This window comes from Sorex fumeus, unplaced genomic scaffold (assembly GCF_029834395.1).
Source record: "Sorex fumeus unplaced genomic scaffold, SorFum_2.1 ptg000035l, whole genome shotgun sequence".
Classification (NCBI taxonomy): Eukaryota; Metazoa; Chordata; class Mammalia; order Eulipotyphla; family Soricidae; genus Sorex; species Sorex fumeus.
Genome location: NW_026606092.1, coordinates 990,007 through 1,011,527, shown reverse-complemented (window position 1 = coordinate 1,011,527; position 21,521 = coordinate 990,007). Strand labels below are relative to the sequence as shown.

General features: G+C 51.9%; 1 protein-coding gene across 2 annotated transcripts in view; it reads left to right on the top strand.

The window, feature by feature from the left end:
- The window catches only part of CTDSP2 (CTD small phosphatase 2), a 28,335-nt gene extending 10,405 nt beyond the window's left edge, over positions 1–17,930 (top strand). The window contains exons 2-8 of one of the 2 annotated variants that reach the window (XM_056117731.1): positions 6,638–6,786; positions 8,922–8,960; positions 9,640–9,741; positions 11,441–11,497; positions 13,671–13,763; positions 13,911–14,096; positions 14,234–17,930. In XM_056117731.1, the coding sequence (XP_055973706.1) occupies positions 6,638–6,786; positions 8,922–8,960; positions 9,640–9,741; positions 11,441–11,497; positions 13,671–13,763; positions 13,911–14,096; positions 14,234–14,359 (752 nt within the window). In that variant the 3' untranslated portion in view covers positions 14,360–17,930. The remainder of the gene's footprint in view (positions 1–6,637; positions 6,787–8,921; positions 8,961–9,639; positions 9,742–11,440; positions 11,498–13,670; positions 13,764–13,910; positions 14,097–14,233) is intronic. The other variant, XM_056117732.1, reaches the window with a different exon arrangement.
- The last annotated feature ends 3,591 nt before the right edge of the window (positions 17,931–21,521 follow it).

The following is a 21,521-nucleotide window of genomic DNA, read 5'->3' as shown; positions in this document are numbered from 1 at the left end:
CCTGTCACACACACCTGCCCCCTGCCCCCATGTGAGCGTAAACTCACACACGTTCATGAAGTTCATTGATGGCCTACAACTGAAAGAAAGAGAATCCCTCGTTTCTGGGAGAAGGGGACCTCACAGGGCCATCGTGCTGTCCAGAATGTAGTCCCGGTGCTGCCCAGAAGCGCACTGGTGTGGAACATGTGACGAGAGCCCAACATGAAGGGCCTTGGGTAGGGGGGTGGCATGCGGCAGTGCTCAGGACTCCTGACAGGCTTGGGGGGCCATGTGTGGTGCCCAGGAGAGTGCCCTGCCCACTGTACTACCTCTCTGGCCCCTAAAGGTACCTTTTGAAAGCCCATACGTGAGGCCCTTACTGCTCCTTGGAGGTTGGGGGTCTCGTGCTGAGAGGAGTAGACCCTGCCTGTCTGATCACCTGAGGAAATCACTATCACAGTTGGACGTTATACTAATTGTATGCTGGCCGCACTGTCCCCAGTATTTTCTCTGGATGTTCAGGCATCTCTTGCCCTCTTGTTCTCCTGCCGACTCATCTGCTGGCCCAGAAAGCCCTTCCGTCCACCTGGCAGTTCAGGGCCTCTTCTTAGCCAAGGCACAGATGCCCCTTGCTGAGGACCTGGGAGGACTCCTCTCCATGGGGCGCCCCAATCAGATGTGTCTTGGCTGCTGGACCCAGGCAGTTGGCCAAGAAGGGCCGGAAATGCTCCAAATACTCTTTCTCCTCTAGCCAAGGGGAGGGAGCCGTTCAGAGAGGCCATTTTATAGTGATGACTGACGGGAGCCTTTGCTCCAGAGGGGAAGGGAGCCGATGGGGGGAGGAAGTACTTCCTGGAGGGATGAACTGAGCATGCATCCTTCTATATGAATGGATTTGGTGATGTCCAGTAACCTGGGAGTCTGCCTTGTGCGGAATCCTGGGAGGATAGGGGACACTAAGCTGTGTTTTGGCAATGGTGCGCTCTGAAACTGACCTTCAGAAGGTTGAAAATTGTGGTGTCCTGGCAGGACTTCTGTGTGCATGCGTGTGCACACATGCATTCACATACTTGTATGTCTGCAAGCTTGTGTCATTGAGCACACCTGATGATGCTTCGGAGCCACTTCTGGGGAGGAGGGTCCCTCCTGGTGGTGCTTGGGAGAACCGTTCAGTACCAGGGATCAAACCCAGGGCTTCTTCATGGAGAGCGTGTGCTTTGAACTATTTTTCTGGCCTGTTGCACAGGCTTTTAAGAGGCAGAGGCAAGTACTATGCCCATCTGATGCTACTTAGAGGGCAGTGGTGGTGGACACGGGAGAGGACACTGGCTTGTCTCGCGCGAAGCAGCCTTACCTGATCTCCTGTTATTCATAGAATTCCAGTCAGGGAGTTGACCAGCTGGAGAATAATAGTGGACTTGGGAGAAGGTGCAGGCGTCGTTTTGACATTCTGCGATGTGCCTGTGATCGGAATTCCTCTGGTGCCTTTCTTTCATCTGCTCTTGAGCCTCAGCCGCCTGCTGGGGCTGGAAGGGCTCCTCGGCTCCTGCTGCTGGTCTCCCGGAATGAGGCTCGTGGTACTGCCAGGCAGCGGCCTCTCCCCTTAGGTCATGCATTAAAATGAACACCCGGGTTTTTTGTAGAGATGACACCGTGTTCACTAGGTTTGGATTGTCCTTACAGCCAGGGGTAAGGTCTTCCGTTATACCAGTTTCATGGGGGAGGGGACTGAGACTTAAAGAGGCTGTGTGCAGAGTGTGGACACCAGCTCCAGGGAGCCTCCGCGGGGAGAAGTTATGTCCTGTGTCCCCTACCTCAGGAGGCAGCCTCAACCTAGACCTGGAGGAGAGTGGCCAGCCGCTGATGCCACTTTGTTCTCACCCCAGCACTGCTCCTGTGAGGTCTACACAGGAGGTCTCTGACCTCCCACCTCTGAGAGCAGGAGGGGCGGGGTGGCTGGCGTCCACGGTGCATGGGGGGAGAGCTGGTCCTTGGGCTTCGAGGACCCGCTAGTATCCTTATTGGGAACCCTCGTGTAGTAAGATCCTACTGGCCTGCAAATCCTCTTGTGTTAGAGCTCTTGGGGCGGGCGGGGCTGCACTGGCTCTCGGGGCGGCGTGCGGAGTGCCAACTGAAAGGGCCTGTGAACGTTCTGCGCGAGTTTTAGACCCCCACTCTGCTGTGTCGTTCCCTCTCACCTTGGAGCCCATCGAACAAAACAGGTTTGGAACCAGAGCTCGTGGCTCTGGGCCTTCCCTGCCACCCCCCTCCCCACTGCGCTTCAAGCAGGTGTGGGACTGGTGATCCTCTCTGGAGTAGAATCCCAGAACCTTGTACTCTTTCACCCCTTGCACTTTCTGTGACCCACCCAAGAAGACAGCAAAGAAGTGGGGGCTGGGCCCCACTGGTTCTTGACTGGCCCCACTTAGTTTCCTGAGGTGCCTCGAGCCTCCCTCCCATCTCTCGTGTTTGCCCCTGCACTGCCAGGAACTCTGGTAGCGGCTCGGAGCCCTGGCTAGCTCAGGGTCCAGCCCTGCTGTGTTAGCATCCTGCCTGGATCGCCTCAAATGGGTTGGTAGTGAGGCTTAAATGAAGTAATGGTCTCTAGTTTCTAGTTGATTTTGTTTGTTTGTTCCTGGGCTCCCCAGGGTGATGCTGGGGGGTGGGGGTCACGCCTGGTGGTGCTCAGGGGATCAAACTCGGTGCTCCTGCATGCAAACCATGCACTTCAGCTCTTTGCGTTTGCGTGTGGGGGGCCCCGGGTCCAATCCCAGCACTGCAAACAAAACAGAATCACCCAGCCTAAAAGATTGCCTCTGAGAATTCATCAGGGCCTCTTTCAGCTCCCGTCAGGGCCTGCGTGGCTCCAGCCTGGCACGGTCATCAGCTCCGGGGTCCTCTGTCTTGCAGGCTGCTCTGAGACTTTGAGTGAATGACCGCGGGCCCTGTGGAAGCAGGTGCAGAAGGCCTCCTGCCTGTGACTGAGGGGAAGGGGGCCCCTGAAGGAGCTGGCATCTGGGGCAAGCCTGCCGCATCTCTGTCACATCACCTGAGTTCCGGTGATGCACCTGTGTTAAGAAATGACATCACTAGGTGGGGGAGGCACTTTCTGTGTCTCCCGGCCTGGTTCTGCCAGTCACGGGCCCTGCAGCCATTCACTCAACCAAAGCCACCGAGCAGCCTGTTACTCCGAGGACCCTAGAGCTGATGACTCGGCTGAAGTCTCCGCAGTCCCTGTCGTAGCAGCCACCTTGGGGGGAAGCTGAAAGAGGCAGTCTGCTTGGCTAGGTAATTTGTTTGCAAGTGCCAGGGGTGGAAAATAGGGCCTCATACCAGCAAGCACGTACTCTAGCACTGAGCTACATCTTTGGTCCTCAGAGGCAATTTTTTGAAGGTTAGGTAGAGAGGATTAGGGACGGGTAGAGGGAGGCGCGGGGGCTGTAGCTGAGGTGGCTAGTGAGGAATGCCTGGGATGTCTGGAGCATTGACCTGACTGTTTGGGGTCTCAAACGCCCTCCCCAGGCACCAGAGCTCTGATTCTTTCTAAGCAACTGCTCCCAGGGTCAAAGAATTTGGGACCTTAAGTCCAGGGTTGTTTTTGCAAGGACTCTTCCCTGAGGAGTCGAAATCAAGCTGGAGGACAGAGGATTTACCTCCACCCCCAATGCAAGCTCCTTGTCTGAGGCTGATGCTTGCCTGCCTGTTGGGCCCCCTGTGGTGAGCGCACACGAGACCCCTCACTGGCCTCTGCCCAACCTCTCTCGCTCAGGGTTACTCAGCCTTAGCGGAGTCTTTCACTGAGAGGCTGAGTGCATTCTTGAGATGGCCTCTCTTTGGAGAAAGGCTCCACGCCCCTGCTAAGCCCCTGATTGTGGTTCTGTGTGGAAAAAGCCATAAAGCAAAGAAAAAGTGATAGCTCCCCTTTGCTCCTGGAGCCTTGTGTCACCCAATATCCTCAGAGATCCTCGGCTTGGGAGTGAATGTGGATCAGAGAGGCAGGTGGGATTGTCTCTCCCTCTTTCTGTGTTAGTTGTTAAGAGGCAGACATCTAAGCAGCCCCTCCTCCTGGGGTTGCTCTGTGCTGGGCTTTGTTCCGAAGTTTCTTTCCTTGTGGTCAAAGAGGGGGAGGGGTGTCAGCCCCCCAGTGTAATTTTTTTTTTCTGGCAATTCCTGGAAGTCTTGGTTTTCTCAATAGTGATATCCAGGTTGTTAGCCCCGTTGCTGGGGCATCCTGATCATTTTCTTTTTTAAAAAATATTTCATTGTGTTTATTTACTATGGCTTTTGGGGTCACACTTGGTGATGCTCAGGGGTTACTCCTGGCTTTCCACTCAGGAATTACTCCTGGCAGTGCTTGGGGAAACCATATGGGATACTGGGGGTCAAACACAGGTCAGTCATGTGCAAGGCAAAAATGCCCTATCTGCTGTACTATCGACTATCGCTCTCGTCTCTTCCTTTTCTTCCCCCCCCCCTTTTTGGGTAACACCCAGCAGTGCACAGGGGTTACTCCTGGCTCATGCACTCAGCAATTACTCTTGGTGGTGCTCCGGGGACCATATGGGATGCTGGGAATTGAACCCGGGTCGACTACTTAGGTAGCTAACGCCCTACCCACTGTGCTATCACTCCAGCCCCCAGTCCCTTCATTTTCAAAAAAGCTTCTAAGATCCTAGATCTTAGCTCTGGTCTGATTGGGGTGACCCTGTCTGTACTTGCAGGAACTCTTCCACTTTTCTTCTTATTTCTTTACTATTTGGGCAACACCTGGTGTTACTCGGGTTTTACTCCTAGCTCTGCACTCAGGGTCATTCCTGGCAGAGCTCAAGAGACCAGATGCGGTGCTGGTGCTAGGTTGGCCACATGCAAGGCCTGTGCCCTGCCTGCTGTACTGCAGCTCCAGCTCTAACCCTTACACCTTTCTATTGGGTCAGGACTAAGTTGCCCTGAGATGGTGCTGGGGGCTACTTGCCCCTCTGCCTTCTGGGGCTGTGTACTTACCCGGGTCTGGTGGAATGGAGTTTCTCTTTCTGCCACTCTGCAGGGCCACAGGCAGCTCAGTCAGGGGATGCTAAATGACTCCTATCACTACTTCCTAAGACCACCTCTGTGTGGGCTGTGAGGACCTTTGAGCTCCTGGGTGGTCCCGCCTCATTGCCGTCCCTCTCACTCCTTAAAGGGAACAGTGCCACATTCTGTTTGCCTTTCCCCACCACAAAGACGGGGGAACTTCCAGGGAAGTTTGCTTTAAAGTGGAGTGTGTTAGGTTTCATCCCCAGGCACATCTCCAGCTCGGCTCTGGGGAGAGACCCTTGATTCCACCAGTGGTTGCGGTTGTGTGGCGCCACCTTCTGGCCACAATATATCGTCCTAGTCTGACTGCGCAGTTGATAGGTCCATTTCTGCTTGCTCCTATAATACCATGGCTTTTTGTATCACTTTGGCCTTTCTGCTTCTGCTTTACCAAGCCTCCCCCTCTTAAATGACTTTACTTCCAGTTAAGGAGATAGTACAGCGGGTGGGGTGCTTGCCTTGCCTGAGGCAGACCTGGGTTCAATCTCTGGCATTCCTTACGGTTGGTCCCCCTAGCATCACCAGGAGTGCAGAGCCAGGACTAACTCTTAGAATCACTGATGTGGTGCACCCCGCCCAAAAAAAAAATAACTAATTTCATTCCAGAGCCCAAAGGTGGAGCTCAAGGGCTGCAGTCTGCAAGCAGGGATACCAGCCTGGAGCCCAGAGCTGACTGTGAGTGGCCCACAGGCTAACCCGCCAAGGTTGCTTCCCAGACCTTGAATCAATCCTTTTTTTTTAAATTGTGGTTTGCAGTGTTGTTGATAGTTGAATTTTAAGCATATAGTATTTCAAAACCAATCCCACCACCAGTGCCAACGTGCCTCCACCAGTGTTCCCATATTCCCTCCCCCCCAACCCCTACCCCATCCCACTGTCAGCCTGATAGGCACATTACAGAATCTCAGTGGTTGCAACTTAGATACCATGTTTTCAGTATTGCTGAGTTTGTGTTTGGGGTGTATAGATTATACCACTCACCCATATTACCAGTGTAACTGAAGCCAGGCCTTGAATCCTCAAGGCAAAGAGTGTTAAGGAAAATTGTTGAGGAAGTAGGCGGGAGAGAGAGTACAGTAGTCGAGGCACTTGGCTTGTATGCACCCGACCTGAGTTCGATTCCTTGGCACCATCTATGGTGGGAGGGACCTCAGTTCCGCTGCTGCTATGGGGTCTCTGGGGAAGCTGGCCTTGAGAAGAATTGCAGCTGCACTAACTAGAGGATGGGCGAGCTGGTGGGAATGCTATCTTGGGGAGGGATTTTGATTTTGTGAATTAACTTAGAGGGATTTGCTCAGTGTGTTTGTAACAGAACTGTGGACCACCAGGTGACAAAGCTGGGTCCCCATCTTTGAGGGCTCTGTCCTTTGCTACCCTGGAAGGCACAGCAACCGTTCTGTGATTTGTTTCCCAAACAGAAAGTGGGAATTCCTGCTATCTGTTTGATGCTGAGACATGTCCAATTCCCTGTTCACTGTATTTAGTTATTCGCCAAGTACATGTGGAGTGACAGACGAGGGGGTGGGAGTGTCTGTTTAAAGAGGTGCCCTTTAGCTAAAATCTTTCATTCCCTCCTCTCCAGGCCTGGTCTCCAAGTCCTCTCCTAAGAAGCCTCGTGGACGTAACATCTTCAAGGCCCTCTTCTGCTGCTTCCGTGCCCAGCATGTTGGCCAGTCAAGCTCTTCCACGGAGCTTTCTGCTTATAAGGAGGAAGCCAACACCATTGCTAAGGTAGCTGACTCAGGGTGGTGTGATTCCAGCAAGGAAGAAACTTCTACCTGCGACCGCAGCCAGTAAGCAAGGTAGCCTTGCTGAAGGTGGCCAAGTTTTCTGGCTCAAGGGAGGCTCCTGCTGTTCATCCCAGAATAGTCCATGCTCTTGTTTCCCATTTGTGAGACACCCAGATGCCAGGTGCCCCTATGGTTTCTAGGGTCTCTGCCTTACAGCTCCTTCAGATTCCATAAATTGTGGAAAATATTTTGCATAAATTGTCTTGTGTGATTCATATAGCCACCCTTCTAGAAGATTCACAGGGTATCCACTCAGGAAAGTGGAAACTAAGATCCAGAGGATTTATACAGCACCTGAATAGTTAATGGTTTAAGAAAGGGTAATGTCAGGTTGGATAGGGTGCTTGCTTGCCTTGCACTCAGCTGACCCGTGTTCCATTCCCTAGTATCTCATATGGTCCACTGAGCACTGCCAGGATTGTTTCCTGAACACAGAGCCAGGAGTAAGCCTTCAGACTCAGGTCTCTCTGACTAAATCTTGTTGGTTGTTTCTTTGCCAAACTGGCTTCTAGGTTACTTGACTTTCTGGAAACCAAGAAATTAAAATGATGTCTGACTCTTAATAACTCCTTCCGTCACTTTCACCTCTACATGTGAGACGTTTGGGAAGATGTCTGGCATTTCACAGCCTGATCTGAAAATCATACTGCCGACACCATTGGCCCTTCTGCCAGGCTCAAAACATGAACATTCATTCAGGGTTTGGGGATGGGAGGGGAATCACTCATCCAGCAGGGGTATTGATGGTCAGGTTACAATATAAGTTTTACTAAGCTTAATTCTTTTGTTCAATTTTGTTTGAAATTTTAGTAAAGCACCATGATTTACAAAATTATTCATAATTGCATACTAAATTTTGATGAAGTTTTCCAAGTTTAGTAACATGGGTCCGCTGTCCTCCCATTGTTCATCGATTTGCTCGAGCAGGCCCAGTAACGTCTCCATTGTGAGACTTGTTACTGTGTTTGCCACATTAGATACACCACGGGGAACTTGCCAGGCTTTGCCGTGCGGGCGAGATACTCTAGGTAGCTTGCCGGCTCTCTGAGAGGGGTGGAGGTATTGAACCCAGGTCACCCCAGTCAGCCACATACAAGGCAAATGCCCTACGCACTCTGCTAGTAACATGGGAAAGAGTAAAATTGCATCATTAAGTCAGAAAGCAACATTAATATATTTTGGAGAGGGGAAGACTCTTAAAACAACTTGAAAGTATTTTTACTTTCAAAGTATACTGAAATGCCAACGTTGTTTTTTAAATGCTGAAATTTTAATGATTTTCAGCGTTTCTGTTACGAACACTACTTCGTTCTTTCATAACCATTAGTGAACGATGGGGGGAGCCTTTCATTTCTCTGCAGTCTCCCACCCCTCAATTTGGGGTCACATGGGCTTACTGTGGTATTTCATAGGGCTCAGCCCCACCCTGCCTAGACACTTCCCTCAGGAGGATTTAGGGCTTAAAAAGAAGTGTTCTCAGGGCCGGACAGATTGTACACTGGGTAAGGCATTTGCCCTGCACACTGCCAACCTGGGTCTCATCCCCAGCATCCCATATGGTCCCCCTGAGCCTCCAGGAGTGAAAACAAATATTCTCAAAAGAAGTCTGGGTGTAGGACTGAGCAAGAGGTTAATCGAGCAGAGTGAAGAATCCAGCATCTGGTTCTGCCTCTGACTCTGTCCCTTGAGTTCCTTGTTCCTCAGTTTCTCCAGTGGAGAGACAGTGGCACCAGGAACAGGCATGATCTTCTCCTTTCTCTATCAGCCCTAACGTGGAAAGGAAATTCTACCTCCCCCTTCCTTGCCCAGCTCTTTAGAAAAGTCTCTCTTGGGGCCAGAGCGGTAGTGCAGCGGGTCAGGCACTTGCCCGTGGCCCAACTGGGTTCAATTCCCAGCATCCTGTATGCTCCCCGAGCACTGCGGGTGTTGCTCAAAAATGAAGAAGCCAGAAGATACAAAGTTCCATGCGAGGCCCTTTGGGGGTTTGGCCGGAGGGCCTCGTGCTGGGGCAGTCGCCCCACCAGGCTGGGGTTGGCGTTCCCGACTCGGCTCTGACCGCCTTCTTTCCTCCCACAGTCGGACCTGCTCCAGTGTCTTCAGTACCAGTTTTATCAGGTGTGTGACTCTAGCAGAGTATGTGCTCAGAAGCCTCAGACCCTGTGGGCCCTGCTGACCCCGTGGGCTGAGGGCCGCTGGCCCCGCGCCTGGGAAAGCCTTTGCTTTCAGATACTCGCCCCGGGCCCGTCCCCAACATCCAGATCAGGTCGTGGTCCCGGTCCGAGGCTGATCTCAGCCAAGAACTCCAGGCTGTCCTTGTTCAACCGCTTGGCCTTCACGTGGGACCTGTCCTGGGTTGGTAAAATTGGGCGGTCCTCGGTCTCCTCAGTGAGCCCGTCTCTTTCGGGCATTCCCCTGAGGGGAGTAATGGGTCTTTCCTGGGCCGGATCTCAGCAGCAGTTCGCCTCTGGTTTTCTTTTGTGTTTTTTTTTTTTTTTTGCTTTTTTTTTCTTCCCCTCAATTATTTTGCCTCCCTTTATTTTTGTTTTTATTATTATTTTTTTTACAGATGCTATTGGTTTATAATAGTGTATAAGTTCAGCAGTATAGCTTCACACCTCCATATGTGTATCTGCTTCGCCTGTCCTCCAGCCCCGACCAAAGTTCTCACGCCACCACCGTGATCAGAGTCACACCCCTCTCCCCATTCCTCTAGCGCCCTTCCCCTTCTCTGGTAACCACCTTATTTTCTGGTGTCTGACAGATACTTTGCTTTGTTTGCTGACTCTGGTTCTAGATCCCAGGGACCTGCCTGCTCCCAGAGGTGACTGAGGAAGACCAAGGAAGGATCTGTGTGGTCATTGACCTGGACGAAACCCTCGTGCACAGCTCCTTTAAGGTACCTGGAGGCCTGGCGCCCTTATTCTACCTGCCGAGGCTGTCTCGTGACTCTCCCTACAGTGCTGTGAGGCAGCCTGGAGTCAGTGGGACAGTTCAGCCACATGGGCATCATAGCCACTTGGCGACACAGAGAGGAGTGTTGAGTGGGAACCTCCGCTCTTCGCAGTCTCTATCATCGGGCTGCCTCTGGGTCATGCCCCTCCCCACACACGGCAGAGGGCCACCAGAATCCCAAGGGTCTTAATCTGCCTTAGATCCTGCACCTTTCGGGGCTGGAGTGATAGTACAGTGGGTAGGGCATTTGCCTTGCACGCGGCCGACCCAGGTTCAATTCTGAGCATCCCATATGGTCCTCCCAAGCACCACCAGGAGTAACCCCTGTGCATCACCAGTGTGACCCAAAAAGCAAAAAGAAAAAAAAGATCCTGCACCTGTATTTTATAAGAATGTTTTCTAACTTAAGAAGATCTTGGGGACTGGAGAGATGGCACAGCGGGTAGGGAGTTTGTTTGCCTTGCATGCAGCCGACCCGGGTTCAATTCCCAACATCCCATATGATTGCCCAAGCACCACCAGGAGTAACCCCTGTGCATCGCCGGCTATGACCCAAAAGGGAAAAAAAAAGAAGACTACCAAAGAAACTACAGTGGCCTTGGGCACGGGTCTTGATTGTGGCTGGCCCAGGTTTGATCCCTGGCACCTTATATAGTCCTCTGATCAGTGCTGGAGTAATTGCTGAGTGCCAGGAGTAAGCCCTGAGCACAGCCCAGTGTGGCCCAAAAACCAGCTGGGAAAAGATACTAACTTTTTATCATGCTGAGCGAAATGAGTCAGAAAGAGAGGGATAGACATAGAAAGATTGCATTCATCTGGGGGATATAAAGTAACAAAGTATGAGATTAATACCCAAGAATAGCTGAGATCAGCACCAGGAGGATTACTCCATAACTTAGAGGCCAGCCGGGTATCCTAGAGGAAAGGGCAGTTCAGATAGAGAAGGGAGCGCCAAATAAAGGATGTTTGGAGGATCCTCCCAGGAGGGGAGATGCATGTCGAAAGTAGACTATGGACTGAACATGTTTGCCACTCAATGCCTCTTTTGCAGACCACAACACCCAAAAGGAGAGAGAGAACACAGGGGATTGCCCTGCCACAGAGACAGGGGGGATGGGGGGATGGGGATGGGAGGGATATTATCCATGGTGGTGGCAAATGGGCACTGGTGGAGGGATGGGTATCTGATCATTGTATAATTGAAACCAAAGCACAAAAAATTGTAAATCTACAACTGTAAAAAAAAATAAAATAAAGGGAAAAAAAGATACTAACTTTTTTTCCCCCCTTAGCTCTGGTATAACTAGATAGTTGGGGCTGAGGAGATAGTACAGCAAGTAGGGTGCTTGCCTTGTGTGCAGCCAACCTGGATTCAATCTCCAGCACCCCCCACCCACCTCCCCCAAAAAACCCAGTAACAACAACAAAAAACTGGAGAGTGGTAGGTAGGGAAACCAGAAGGGGATATTATATGCTCTGCTGGGCTGAGAACTACTTAGTGGATGGAACATCCTTGAATTTTAAGATCTGTTTCTCCTCCCTCCCCCACTCCCGGGTGCAATGGCTTTGTCAGGGACACAGGTGCAGTGTCTTCTTACCACCATGCCTCATTAACTGACCTCATTAACTTTTCTGTTTTCCAGCCTATCAACAACGCCGACTTCATAGTGCCTGTAGAGATTGAGGGAACCACTCACCAGGTGAGTTTCCTGCTGGCTCACGCCCTCCCGGAGGGCTCCGGTTTCCTCCTCTCTTCTCTCTTCAGCTTGGGTTCCATCTGCAGATCCTTTTCCCATCACCGGCCAGTGTCACGTAACACTAGTAGCTGTGATTTACTAGCACTGTCCCCCTGGTCCTGTGATGTATTAAATGTTCTCTAATCCTGAGGAGTTGGTATTCCGCTGTTGTCCCTCCTTCCCCGTGTCCACTCTCCATGTAGCTGGTGCCTTTCTTGCCCCCAGACCTGGCACCTCCTTCCTGAAGACGTCTCCCTGTCCCTGGAGTCCCTGCACTAGATTCTGCCCCCAGAAGTGCTTAGTACACATGTGTCACAGAGCACTTGAATCTGAGTCAGGCCAAGCTCCAGCCCTGTAATAACCCACTTGGCCTGTGTTAAGGATCATATGGTATTGATTGTGAGAAATCATTTACTCACTCAGCAGCTGAGAGACATCAGGATCATAGTCCCGGCATGTGTTTGCATGGCCTGGTCAAATAGTTTCTCTTTTATCTTTTTTTTTTTTTTTAATTTAATTTTTGACTTTTTGGGTCACACCCGCCGGTGCAACGCAGGGGTTACTTCTGGCTTTGCACTAAGGAATTACTCCTGGCAGTGCTCAGGGGACCGTATGGGATGCTGGGAATTGAACGCGGGTCCACCCTACCTGCTGTACTACTACTCCAGCCCCCTCAAATAGTTTTTTACAGGGAAATAAGATTTTTGGTGTCTTTGAGTTGCTGTCACTGTCCTATATCTCTTAGTCTCAATACTTCCTTCAGTGGCACCACCCCCACCTGAGCAGGTCTGTGGGGCTGAGCGCCAGCCCCTCATCAGTGCCAGCTCCTTTCCAGCAGGTCAAGGGTATAGAAATATATACAGGGAGGAAGGTGACAAATACACACTGAATTCCTGGTTAACAGGTAAGAGGGTGTGCGTAATGAAAAGGGGATGTGACTAGGAGGAGGAACAGGTTGGCTCTCTGCAGGGAGGGGGTGGTTAGGCAGAGCAGTGAGGGAATTCAAATTTAATAGCTAAGAAGAAAAAGTGAGGGGCACATGGGAGGTTGAGGAATAGCAAATAAAAGGGGGTCGAGCCATGGCAACTGAAGCACTGAATTCCTGCTATAGATCTGAGGTAGCGGCCACATCAGGCCACCTTCCAGGGGGCGAGTCACAGCAGGCTCTTTGAGGAGTGGGTGACATGAACAGAGTTGCTATGAAGAAATGGTTCTTAGTAGCGTCTCTAGACTGAGCGGGAAGGAGCCTGAAGCAGGGAAATGATATAGTGCACACCAACAGAGAATGTGTCTCTGGGGAACGTTTTAGGCCAAGCTTGCAAGAGCCTGGAAGTGGACCCAGGTGTTGGGAGTGACTGGCAAAATCAAGCAAGAAATGGTGGGTGGTGGGGACCAGAGAAGTAGTAGAGTGGGTAGGGGCCTTGCCTTGCTCTGACCAATCCTGGGCTCACTACTCAGCACCCCAGATGGTCTCCCAAGCACTGCCAGGAGTAATTCCTGAGTGCAGAGCCGGGAGTAACCCCTTAATACCTCTGGGTGTGGCCCAAGACAAAAAAAAAATGGGAGGGGTCTCGGGGGAGCGTCAGAATACCAGTCACTAGACTTGGACACCACAGAGTCTGGTCTGTTCTTCTCCAGGGAAAAGGTTAACTGTGCATTCCAGAGAAGCTGTGTGAGGTTCTAGGAAGTATCGAAAAGTTTGCCTGATGTTGTCCAGGACAGATTGTCCTGCCAGACCCGAGGACAGGAAGCTCCCTCAGAGGCTGTGGCTGGATTCAAGTAATCCAGGATAGGCTGTTTCCATCGGTGAGGCCTATTCTTGATTACTTGTTTCTGGAGGCAGCTGATGGTTCGCCGGAAACGAAAGCTGGCCCCTGGGAGATAGGCGGATGTCTCTCTTCCTGCGGTGGGTCAACTTTGGAGCCACCCAGACCGCAGAAGCCTGGTGAGGAAGTGATGCTAGTACCCTTGTCTGGACAGAGGCTTCCAGCGAGGTGGTGCCCGTGGGACTGGGTCATGGGGTATCACAGAGCGTGGTCTGAACCCACTTGCTGCTCTTTGCACACTTGATGGTGACTGATGTTTCCAGGCCCCACTCTCAGAGATGCCACCAACAGGCTTCTCTGCTTTTCCTCAGGTTTATGTGCTCAAGAGGCCTTATGTGGATGAATTCCTGAGGCGAATGGGGGAACTTTTTGAGTGTGTTCTCTTCACTGCCAGCCTGGCCAAGGTACCCCGGGGGCAGGAGGGGAGAAGAGAATAATGAGGGGCTGGTGTGGGTAGGTCTGGGAGCGGCCCAGCAGTTCCTTACCGTGCGTGGGGTTCCCTGGGGGAACCGGGGCTGCATGCAAGCAAAAACCTCTTCTCTTCTCTCCAGTACGCTGACCCGGTAACAGATCTGCTGGACAGGTGTGGCGTGTTTCGGGCCCGCCTGTTCCGGGAGTCCTGTGTGTTCCACCAGGGCTGCTATGTCAAAGACCTCAGCCGCCTGGGCAGGGACCTGAGGAAAACCCTCATCTTGGACAATTCGCCTGCGTCTTACATCTTCCACCCTGAGAATGCAGTACGTGGTCTCTCCAAGGGTGGGGGGAGCTGTGGGCGTGGCCAGAGGAACGGACTGCCCAGTCAGCCTCCAGGCCATTGGGGCGTGGGAGGAAAGAACTGGTCGGGTTCACTGGCACCATTTTCCCCCTGCTTCAGGTCCCTGTGCAGTCCTGGTTTGATGACATGGCAGACACTGAGCTGCTGAACCTGATTCCCATCTTTGAGGAGTTGAGTGGAGCAGAGGATGTCTACACCAGCCTTGGGCAGCTGCGGGCCCCCTAGCCTTCATTGCTCCTGATGGCAATGGCCATCCCAGTAGGGGACTTCCCTACACTGTGCCTTTACGATCTGCCTGACAGACAAACCAGAAGCTGGAACGTCTCACCAAATCAGGCCTGGAAATAGACGTTATTGGAAAGCTCTAGGACAGGTTAGATGCAGAGAGGCAGGCCTCAGACCAAGGATACCCAGAGTTAGCTGCCTGTGCCCTGAGTGGCCTCCCAAGCTGGATGCGAGCAGGTGCAGGTGCACGTGTGTGTGTGAGACCGTGAACAATAGCCCTGGGGTACAAATGATTCCGTTTGGGAGGGAAGCTGAGAGATCAACACTTTCCCCGGTTGGTCTGTCTCCTGTCCAGATATCCTGAGAGCTGCTGTGCTCTGTAGGGATGAAGACTATTGAAGGCCTTATTGCCAAGCCCCGGGCCTTTCCTCAGTGTTGCAAGGTTGCCAAGGAGAAAGGAGGGGTCGGAGGCTGCCTTTAGCTGCCCTGGGCACACACTTTACCGAATCCTTTCTCCAGCCAGCTGCTACAGCCAGAAAGACGTTTTGGGAAGAGGAAAATGTGTTTCCACAACTTGCTGCCCCAGTGTTCACCACGCCCTGTGGCCCAAGGGCTGCGCCTGCCTCCAGCCCCGGTGCTGGGTTCTTTCTGTGTCTCCCCAAGACTTGGGTACCCAGCCTGCCTTCCTCATCACCTAGCCATAGTCTTCACCAAGTGGGGAAGGAAGTCTTCTCCCTGGCCTGGAAGAGGACAGATCACTGATTTCCGTTCTTTTGACTCTTTAAAAATCCACTTTGCAAACGTGGTGTGTCGGACCTGTTCTGTTCATGACAAAGCTACAGTCCTGGACCTGAGATAAACGCGGGAAGCACTGATGTGCCGGGAAGAAGGAACTCCCCAAAGCGTGAGGGTGTGTCCCCGTGGCTTGTGGGTCGACCAGGCTCAGACTGGAAGTGTGCTCTTCAGGGATTCTCTGTGGTGCTGGGGCCCGGACTTGGACTCCAGGGTCCGGGAAGGCAGGCGCCGAGGCCCTCCTGCTCTTGGACAGGGCTCCCTCCTGTTGACTTCCTCCGGAGCCTGCCTTCTGCCAAGCTCGCTCTCTGCTTCAGTCCTCGTCCCGTCCCTCCTGGCTTGCTCTCTCCAGGCCCTCCTGCGTTGCTGGGACTGAGGGGGAGAGGATGTTCTCACCTTTCATTTCACCCTCCTCCTCCTGCAGGTGCCTCCTATCTCTGGTCCGGGTGTGGACACGTGCTTCACCCCTGCATTTTCCAAATCTCTTGCTTTCAGAGTTTAAGAGAACGCTTAAAAAAAAATCCTATAATGAGAATTTCCCCAAGATAGAAAACAAAAGGGAAAGTGCTGGAATCAGGGATATGGCTCTGTGGCTCAGCAGTAGGTATTTGCCTGGCATGTGTGAGCCCCTGATTCTGTCCCAGGCACCGCTCCGAAAGGGAGGGGGGTGCTGCTACAGTTGGGAGCACAAGGGGCCCCTCCCCAAAGGGGAGCCCCACCTCAGCATCACTGCCTTAATCATGACCTCCCCTGGGGCGGGGTGGGGCTCTCTCCTCCCCCTCCCCCCCCCCTCCCCCTTTCCCCTCCCTCCTCGCTCTCCCTGGAGGCAGGTGTTCCAAAGCATTTGTAAATTGCTACAGGTGCAGGGACACCGCCTGCTCAGGACTCGGCCCCATTACTTGCTCAGTTCCTACTCATTTTCGGTCCAGTCCGATAATGAGCTCACCAGTTGGAAGAGACGGTGGAGCAGCCGCCACAGCGTCTGAGTGATGGCCGTCTGGCTGGCCTCTCTCCAGCACCTCCCCTTATCCCAAGGTTGTGAGGCCTTATTTTTCCCTTGTGGTGTTGCCAAGTGGAACAGAATCCCCAGAGACCCAGGCATCCTTCCCTGGAGTCTGGGGGCTTGGGGGTGCTGCAGAGAGGGGAAAGTGCCCCAGCGGCCAGCCCAGAGCGCTGTTTCCTGAAGGAAGGTGGGGGCTTCCCATTCTCAGACCAATTGTGGCTTCTGTCCAGGCCCGGCCACTGCCCGAATCCACTCCCCACCCCCATGGTAAGAGCCAGATCTGCCCTCCAGGCCCACCAGGCTTCTCTGACTAAGCAATAAGAGGCTCTGAGCTGATCCGGCCCTCGGAACCCCTTCTGCCCCCCCTATTTTCATGTGTCAAGGAAGAACCATGCCACCCCTCCCCTGTCAGACTTGTCCCGGTTCTCTGAGACCCTCCTGCCCAGCGCCCGGCCACTCTGGTGGGCGTGTCCTGCTGTTCCCGCATGAAGCCTGCCTGCCTGCAGCCCGTTTCCCATAATGCTCACCCTTCCCCAGAGAAGCAACTCTGCCAAATCCACCTGAACTGGACCCACCCCACCGTGCGGCTCCGCCAGTGCACGGCCGTCATTTGCTGTCTGGTTTTGGTTTCAGTGTGCCAATGGCAGTAATCAGTGGCCCAACCTACTCCTGAGGTATCAGGCCAGACTTCAGAGGAGGGCAAGGTCATCCCGGGCGCTGGTCAAGGGCCTCCACCAGCGGTACCTCCTGGAGGCTGGTCTCCAGGGAGCAGTAGGCCTCTGCCTGGCCAGCACCATCTCAAGCCATGCCAGGAATCTGCCCGCCTGCCAGGTTCAGTTCTTTAAGGTGCCTCTTCAGGGACACGGTGTGTCTCTCTGATTGGGCTTCAAAATCAGCCTGATGTTCGTGTCCCTCTCATAGGGGGAGCTTTGGACACAGGACCAGTGTGGAAAGGGTCCACTAGGAGTGTCCACTCTGCACATTGTAGAGGGGACGCTCTGGAGGCCCCTGGGTCCCTTACAATAGAGTAAATTTGCCTTCCGTTCACCGGGGACCTTCTGTTTCCTTCCCTCTTGCCTCCCAAAGATTTTGACATTTTGTACGGTATAACCACACCCCTCTGAGTGGCCCAGAAGCTTCTTCGTGCTCAAAGCATGAGAAGTGTAACGGTCTCCATTCCCTAGGAATAGACCCCCCCTTCAGTTCTGCTGCCTCTCCCCGCTCCTGCGCCTCGGTCAGGCAGTCTTGGCACAGGGTCATCCTGTACTCCATGTCCCGGCCAGGCCAAGTGTCTTGAGGACGGGAAGCCTGTTTTCCCCTTGAAGTCTTCAGTTGGTCACTTACCACTGTCCTTCCCCCAACTCCCCTTGTTCTTTGTAAACTGGGCTTTTAATTTTGTCTCTGATGCCAGCCAATGCTTGCAGGGAGGGAAGACGGGTCTGACGAGCTCTCCCGTTTCTGTGATGCTGTCGGCCTTCCCCGGACCCTCCTCTTTGCGCCCCTTGAGCTTCTTTGCTCCTAGTCACCCCAGGGTTGACGCATCCCATGTCATGCCACCCTTCCCCCTTCAAGATGCCATTTGGAGGGCAGGGGATCAGCTTTCCACCGTGACTCGGTGGGATCCCAATAGCCCTCTCACAGGTTCATGGTTTGATAAATTTGTTGTATTCAAAAACTTGAAATGTAGGACGCCACCAAGTGTCTGTTTATATTTTTGGAATATTTGTATTACTTACAATTAATAAAAGCGGTTTTAAAACCCTGTCCTGGAATGGGTGCTGTCTCCTGTCCTGCTGTTCATCTGGGTCCGTGCCAGGCACCAGGCCAACCCTCAAGGTCACGGGGGTCAGGCTTGATTAGCTCCTCCTTGGCCCCAATTTGGAACCATGGCCATTGCCAGCCAGGTGCTTAATAAGCATATGCTCAATTTTTGACTGCTGGGGAGGAAGCCGAAATCCTCAGGGACTGAGGCTTCGGGCTTTGTCCCTTTCTGATTCTCCCAAACCAGGTGACCTAAAACTGCAGCCTGATTTTTGGCACATAGTAGGCATGCAAATACTGACTAGGTGAAGGACACCTCCACCCCCACGCCCCCAGGGAGAACCTAAGGAGCAAAACAGGATGGTCTGATTTGAGAAACGGCCAGAAGCTTCTCAGGGAGCACTTGCCTGGACAGCCCAGCTGCTGGCTCAGGGGGGCGGCTCCATCCCTTGCCTCTTGTCAGCAACATAATGCATCCATATCTTCAATAGGGTGAATTTCATATCCTCCCACCCTCCTCCCTGCATTATTAATGGGCTATGCACTTTTAAAAAATCAATTAGATCAGGGTGTGGAGCTGGGGTTAAAAGAGAAAAGAAGCCTTTAAAAGTCCACTCTTCTTTTTGCTGTTTTGAATAGGAACAGATAAAGCTTTCCCTCTGGTTTGAATAAGTCAGGCCCAGGGCTAGGTTGGCTGTGATTGGCCAGGACTAGGAAAATGCAGTTAAGATGCAAACACAGAGCAAATACAGCCCAGTGTCTCTGCAGCCATTACTAAATCACTAAGGAGGGGCCTGGAGCTTCCACTTGGGGACAGCTCTTCTATACCGCTGTTGCTTCCTGCCCTGAAAACTGCAAGTCTGGTGGGAAAGAAGGCAAGGTAAGGTCTACTTGGTTTATGGGCACTCGGGTTACCCTACTGAGCAAGGAAGAAATGAAAGGAAAAGGAGATGGAAATTAACTGGGCTCTGTCTCTTTGGATGTATTTTTTTAAGGGTTGAACCTGAAGTTTACGAAAGCTGATGCTGAGAAAACATGTTTGGAAGCCGTAAACAGTGTCTTTAATTCAAGAGCTAGGAAAGCTAAAGAAAACCCTTTCAGCTAGTTTAGAAAATGGTGTGGGGTAAGGCAGGAGTTAAACAGCTCCCTTTGCTTAAAATCCATTTTTGTGGGAACCTCTGGCAGGGTTATGGGGGCACCGACTTTTAACCTGGAATTTCAAGACTTCACCCTACTCTAGGAATTTCTGCAGCTGTTCTGAGAGAGGAAGTTTAGGACTTGGAGAGCAGCAGGGGAGAGTGAACGAACCTCGGGGGACTTGAGTGTCGCGGTTAAAGTGGCGTTTTGTGGGTGTTCCAAATGCAGGGCTCTCCATTGTGCATTGGGGCGGCTCCTGACATGGTGTACTTCTTCCACTTGCTGAGTCCTTGCTGGGAAATGGGATTGCTTGCAGGCTCTAAGACTAGCCCCCTCAATGCCAGGGGGCTCTGGTGCCAGTGATTTAATTCACCGTTGTCCCCTTCCGTCAGCTGGGTAACTGCTTTTACCTTTAATGACTGAAATCTGGGGTCTGGAGAAAATTGGAAGAAATATTTCCTGGTAATTCTGGGCAGCACGATTACAAATTTTTTAATAAGGAAGGCACCTGCCCTAACAGTAAACAAAAGGAGTTTTTTTGTGGTTTTGCCCAAGTCCATACTAGACAATGGCACATACTCTCCCAGTCTGGTTTCATCGACCAAGTAAGGGCAAACATGTTCCCCTTAATGTGCATAATATTTTGCCTCCAAATAGCAAAACTCCAGTCAGTTCCCTCCTGATGGATTGTGGGGTTTTTCCATTTTGTTTTGTTTTGGGGGCCACACCCAGCACTGCTCAGGGCTTACACCCGATTCTGCACTTGGGTCACTTCGGCAGAATTGGGACTGTATGGAGTGCCAGAGATCGAACTGGGTTGGCATGTGCAAGGAAGCATCCTACCCATTGTATATCACTCTAGACCCTCCTGGCTTTGTAGTGCTGTGTCAACCCATCAAGCTCGGTTTTCCTTTGCCCCTTGGGAACATTCATCAGTTGTGTGTGATTATCTCGTTACAAGTTCCTCAAGAGCAAGAACCAGGCAGGCATTTTATTTACATGATGTCCCTATGCAACTTCGGATGTGTAGGGGTGTCTGACTACCCCAGACACCTTCATCCAGGGAGTGTGAGGTCCATCTGGCATCCCCTTGCCCTTTCCTCCTCACCCTTCCCTACACCGTGCCCAGCACCTCTGGCCCCTTGGGGGTCTGGAAACCAGGAAGGTTATCCACCCCAGACTGCAACTGAACACGCCCACTACCTTGAACTCTGTCCCTAGTCCAGCCCTGCCATTTCACATTCTCTTTATTCTGTGGGGTGTAGGGAATACATTACTCTTATGAAAACATCAGGAAAACTGTTTTGAATTTTAAACATCTGGGACATAAAAACGCAAAGAGGAAGTTGAAGAGCTGGTGGTGGAGTGGCACATGAGGTGTCTGGGAGAGGCTGGAGAGGAGAATGGTAAGGCCACCAGCTTGGAAACACTTATTCCTTTTTGGGGGAGGAGGGGGCACACTTGGCAATGCTCAGGAATCATTCTGGGCAGTTCTCAGGGGACCTATATGGGATGCCAGTGATTGAATCCAGGTCAGCAGCACGCAAGGAAAGCACCTAACCTGCTGTCCTCTCACTCTGGCCCCATGAAAATACTCTGACATGTTTCCATGTGTGCCAGCAATGTTGTGTCCATTGAGGACAGGTAAGGAACCCTGAAGTGACAATTCACAGGGTTTAGGGTGAGATACAGAGTTTGCTCTAATGCAGTTGGTTACCTTGAACAAATGAACCTTTCTGAACCTGTTTTCCTACAGGGTCAGATGAAAAGATTTTTTTTTATTTCTTTTTTTCTCCTCTTAAACACCATGGTTTACAAAGTTTTCCATAGTACAATTGTTATAGGCATTCAATATTATAACCCCAATCCCTTCACCAGTGTGCCCTTCCCTCCACATTTTCCCAACCATCCCCCAAACCTGCCTCCTTAGAAAGCACAAAATTATTTTATACTGCTTGTTAGAACTAAATTGCTAATGGAATTATCCAAAAATTCCGCAGGAAAAGAAAATTGTTATATCTCACCATTAAATCCTTGTCTGGGGTTTAGTAAGCTTTTGTTGCTAGCTGAGCCTTCTTTGTTGCCATTTATTGAGTGTCCTTGGTGTCTGTGTTACTTTCCCATCTAATTTAGCATGCTCCCTACTGAGAGGTCAGTATTGTAGACTTTGGAGATATCACGCAGCCACAAATGCAGCCATGCACTCTAGAAACTCCGGGATCTGTAACTGGGCCATCATCGGTTCACAGGGCTGCGGTTGTGGGATGTGGGTGTGGAGATGAAGAGCTTTTACTTAGTTTATGAGAATGAAGTGAGATAACTAAGTGAATCAACACTGGGCTTAATGCTTACCACCTCTTCAGTGAGACACAGAGGGTGCAGAAATGCACTGCAGGGCCAGAACAGAATAGGACTGGGAGGCCAGGGTGGAGGCTGAATGGAGGCTCGCTCGCTCCCTCACTATGAGGC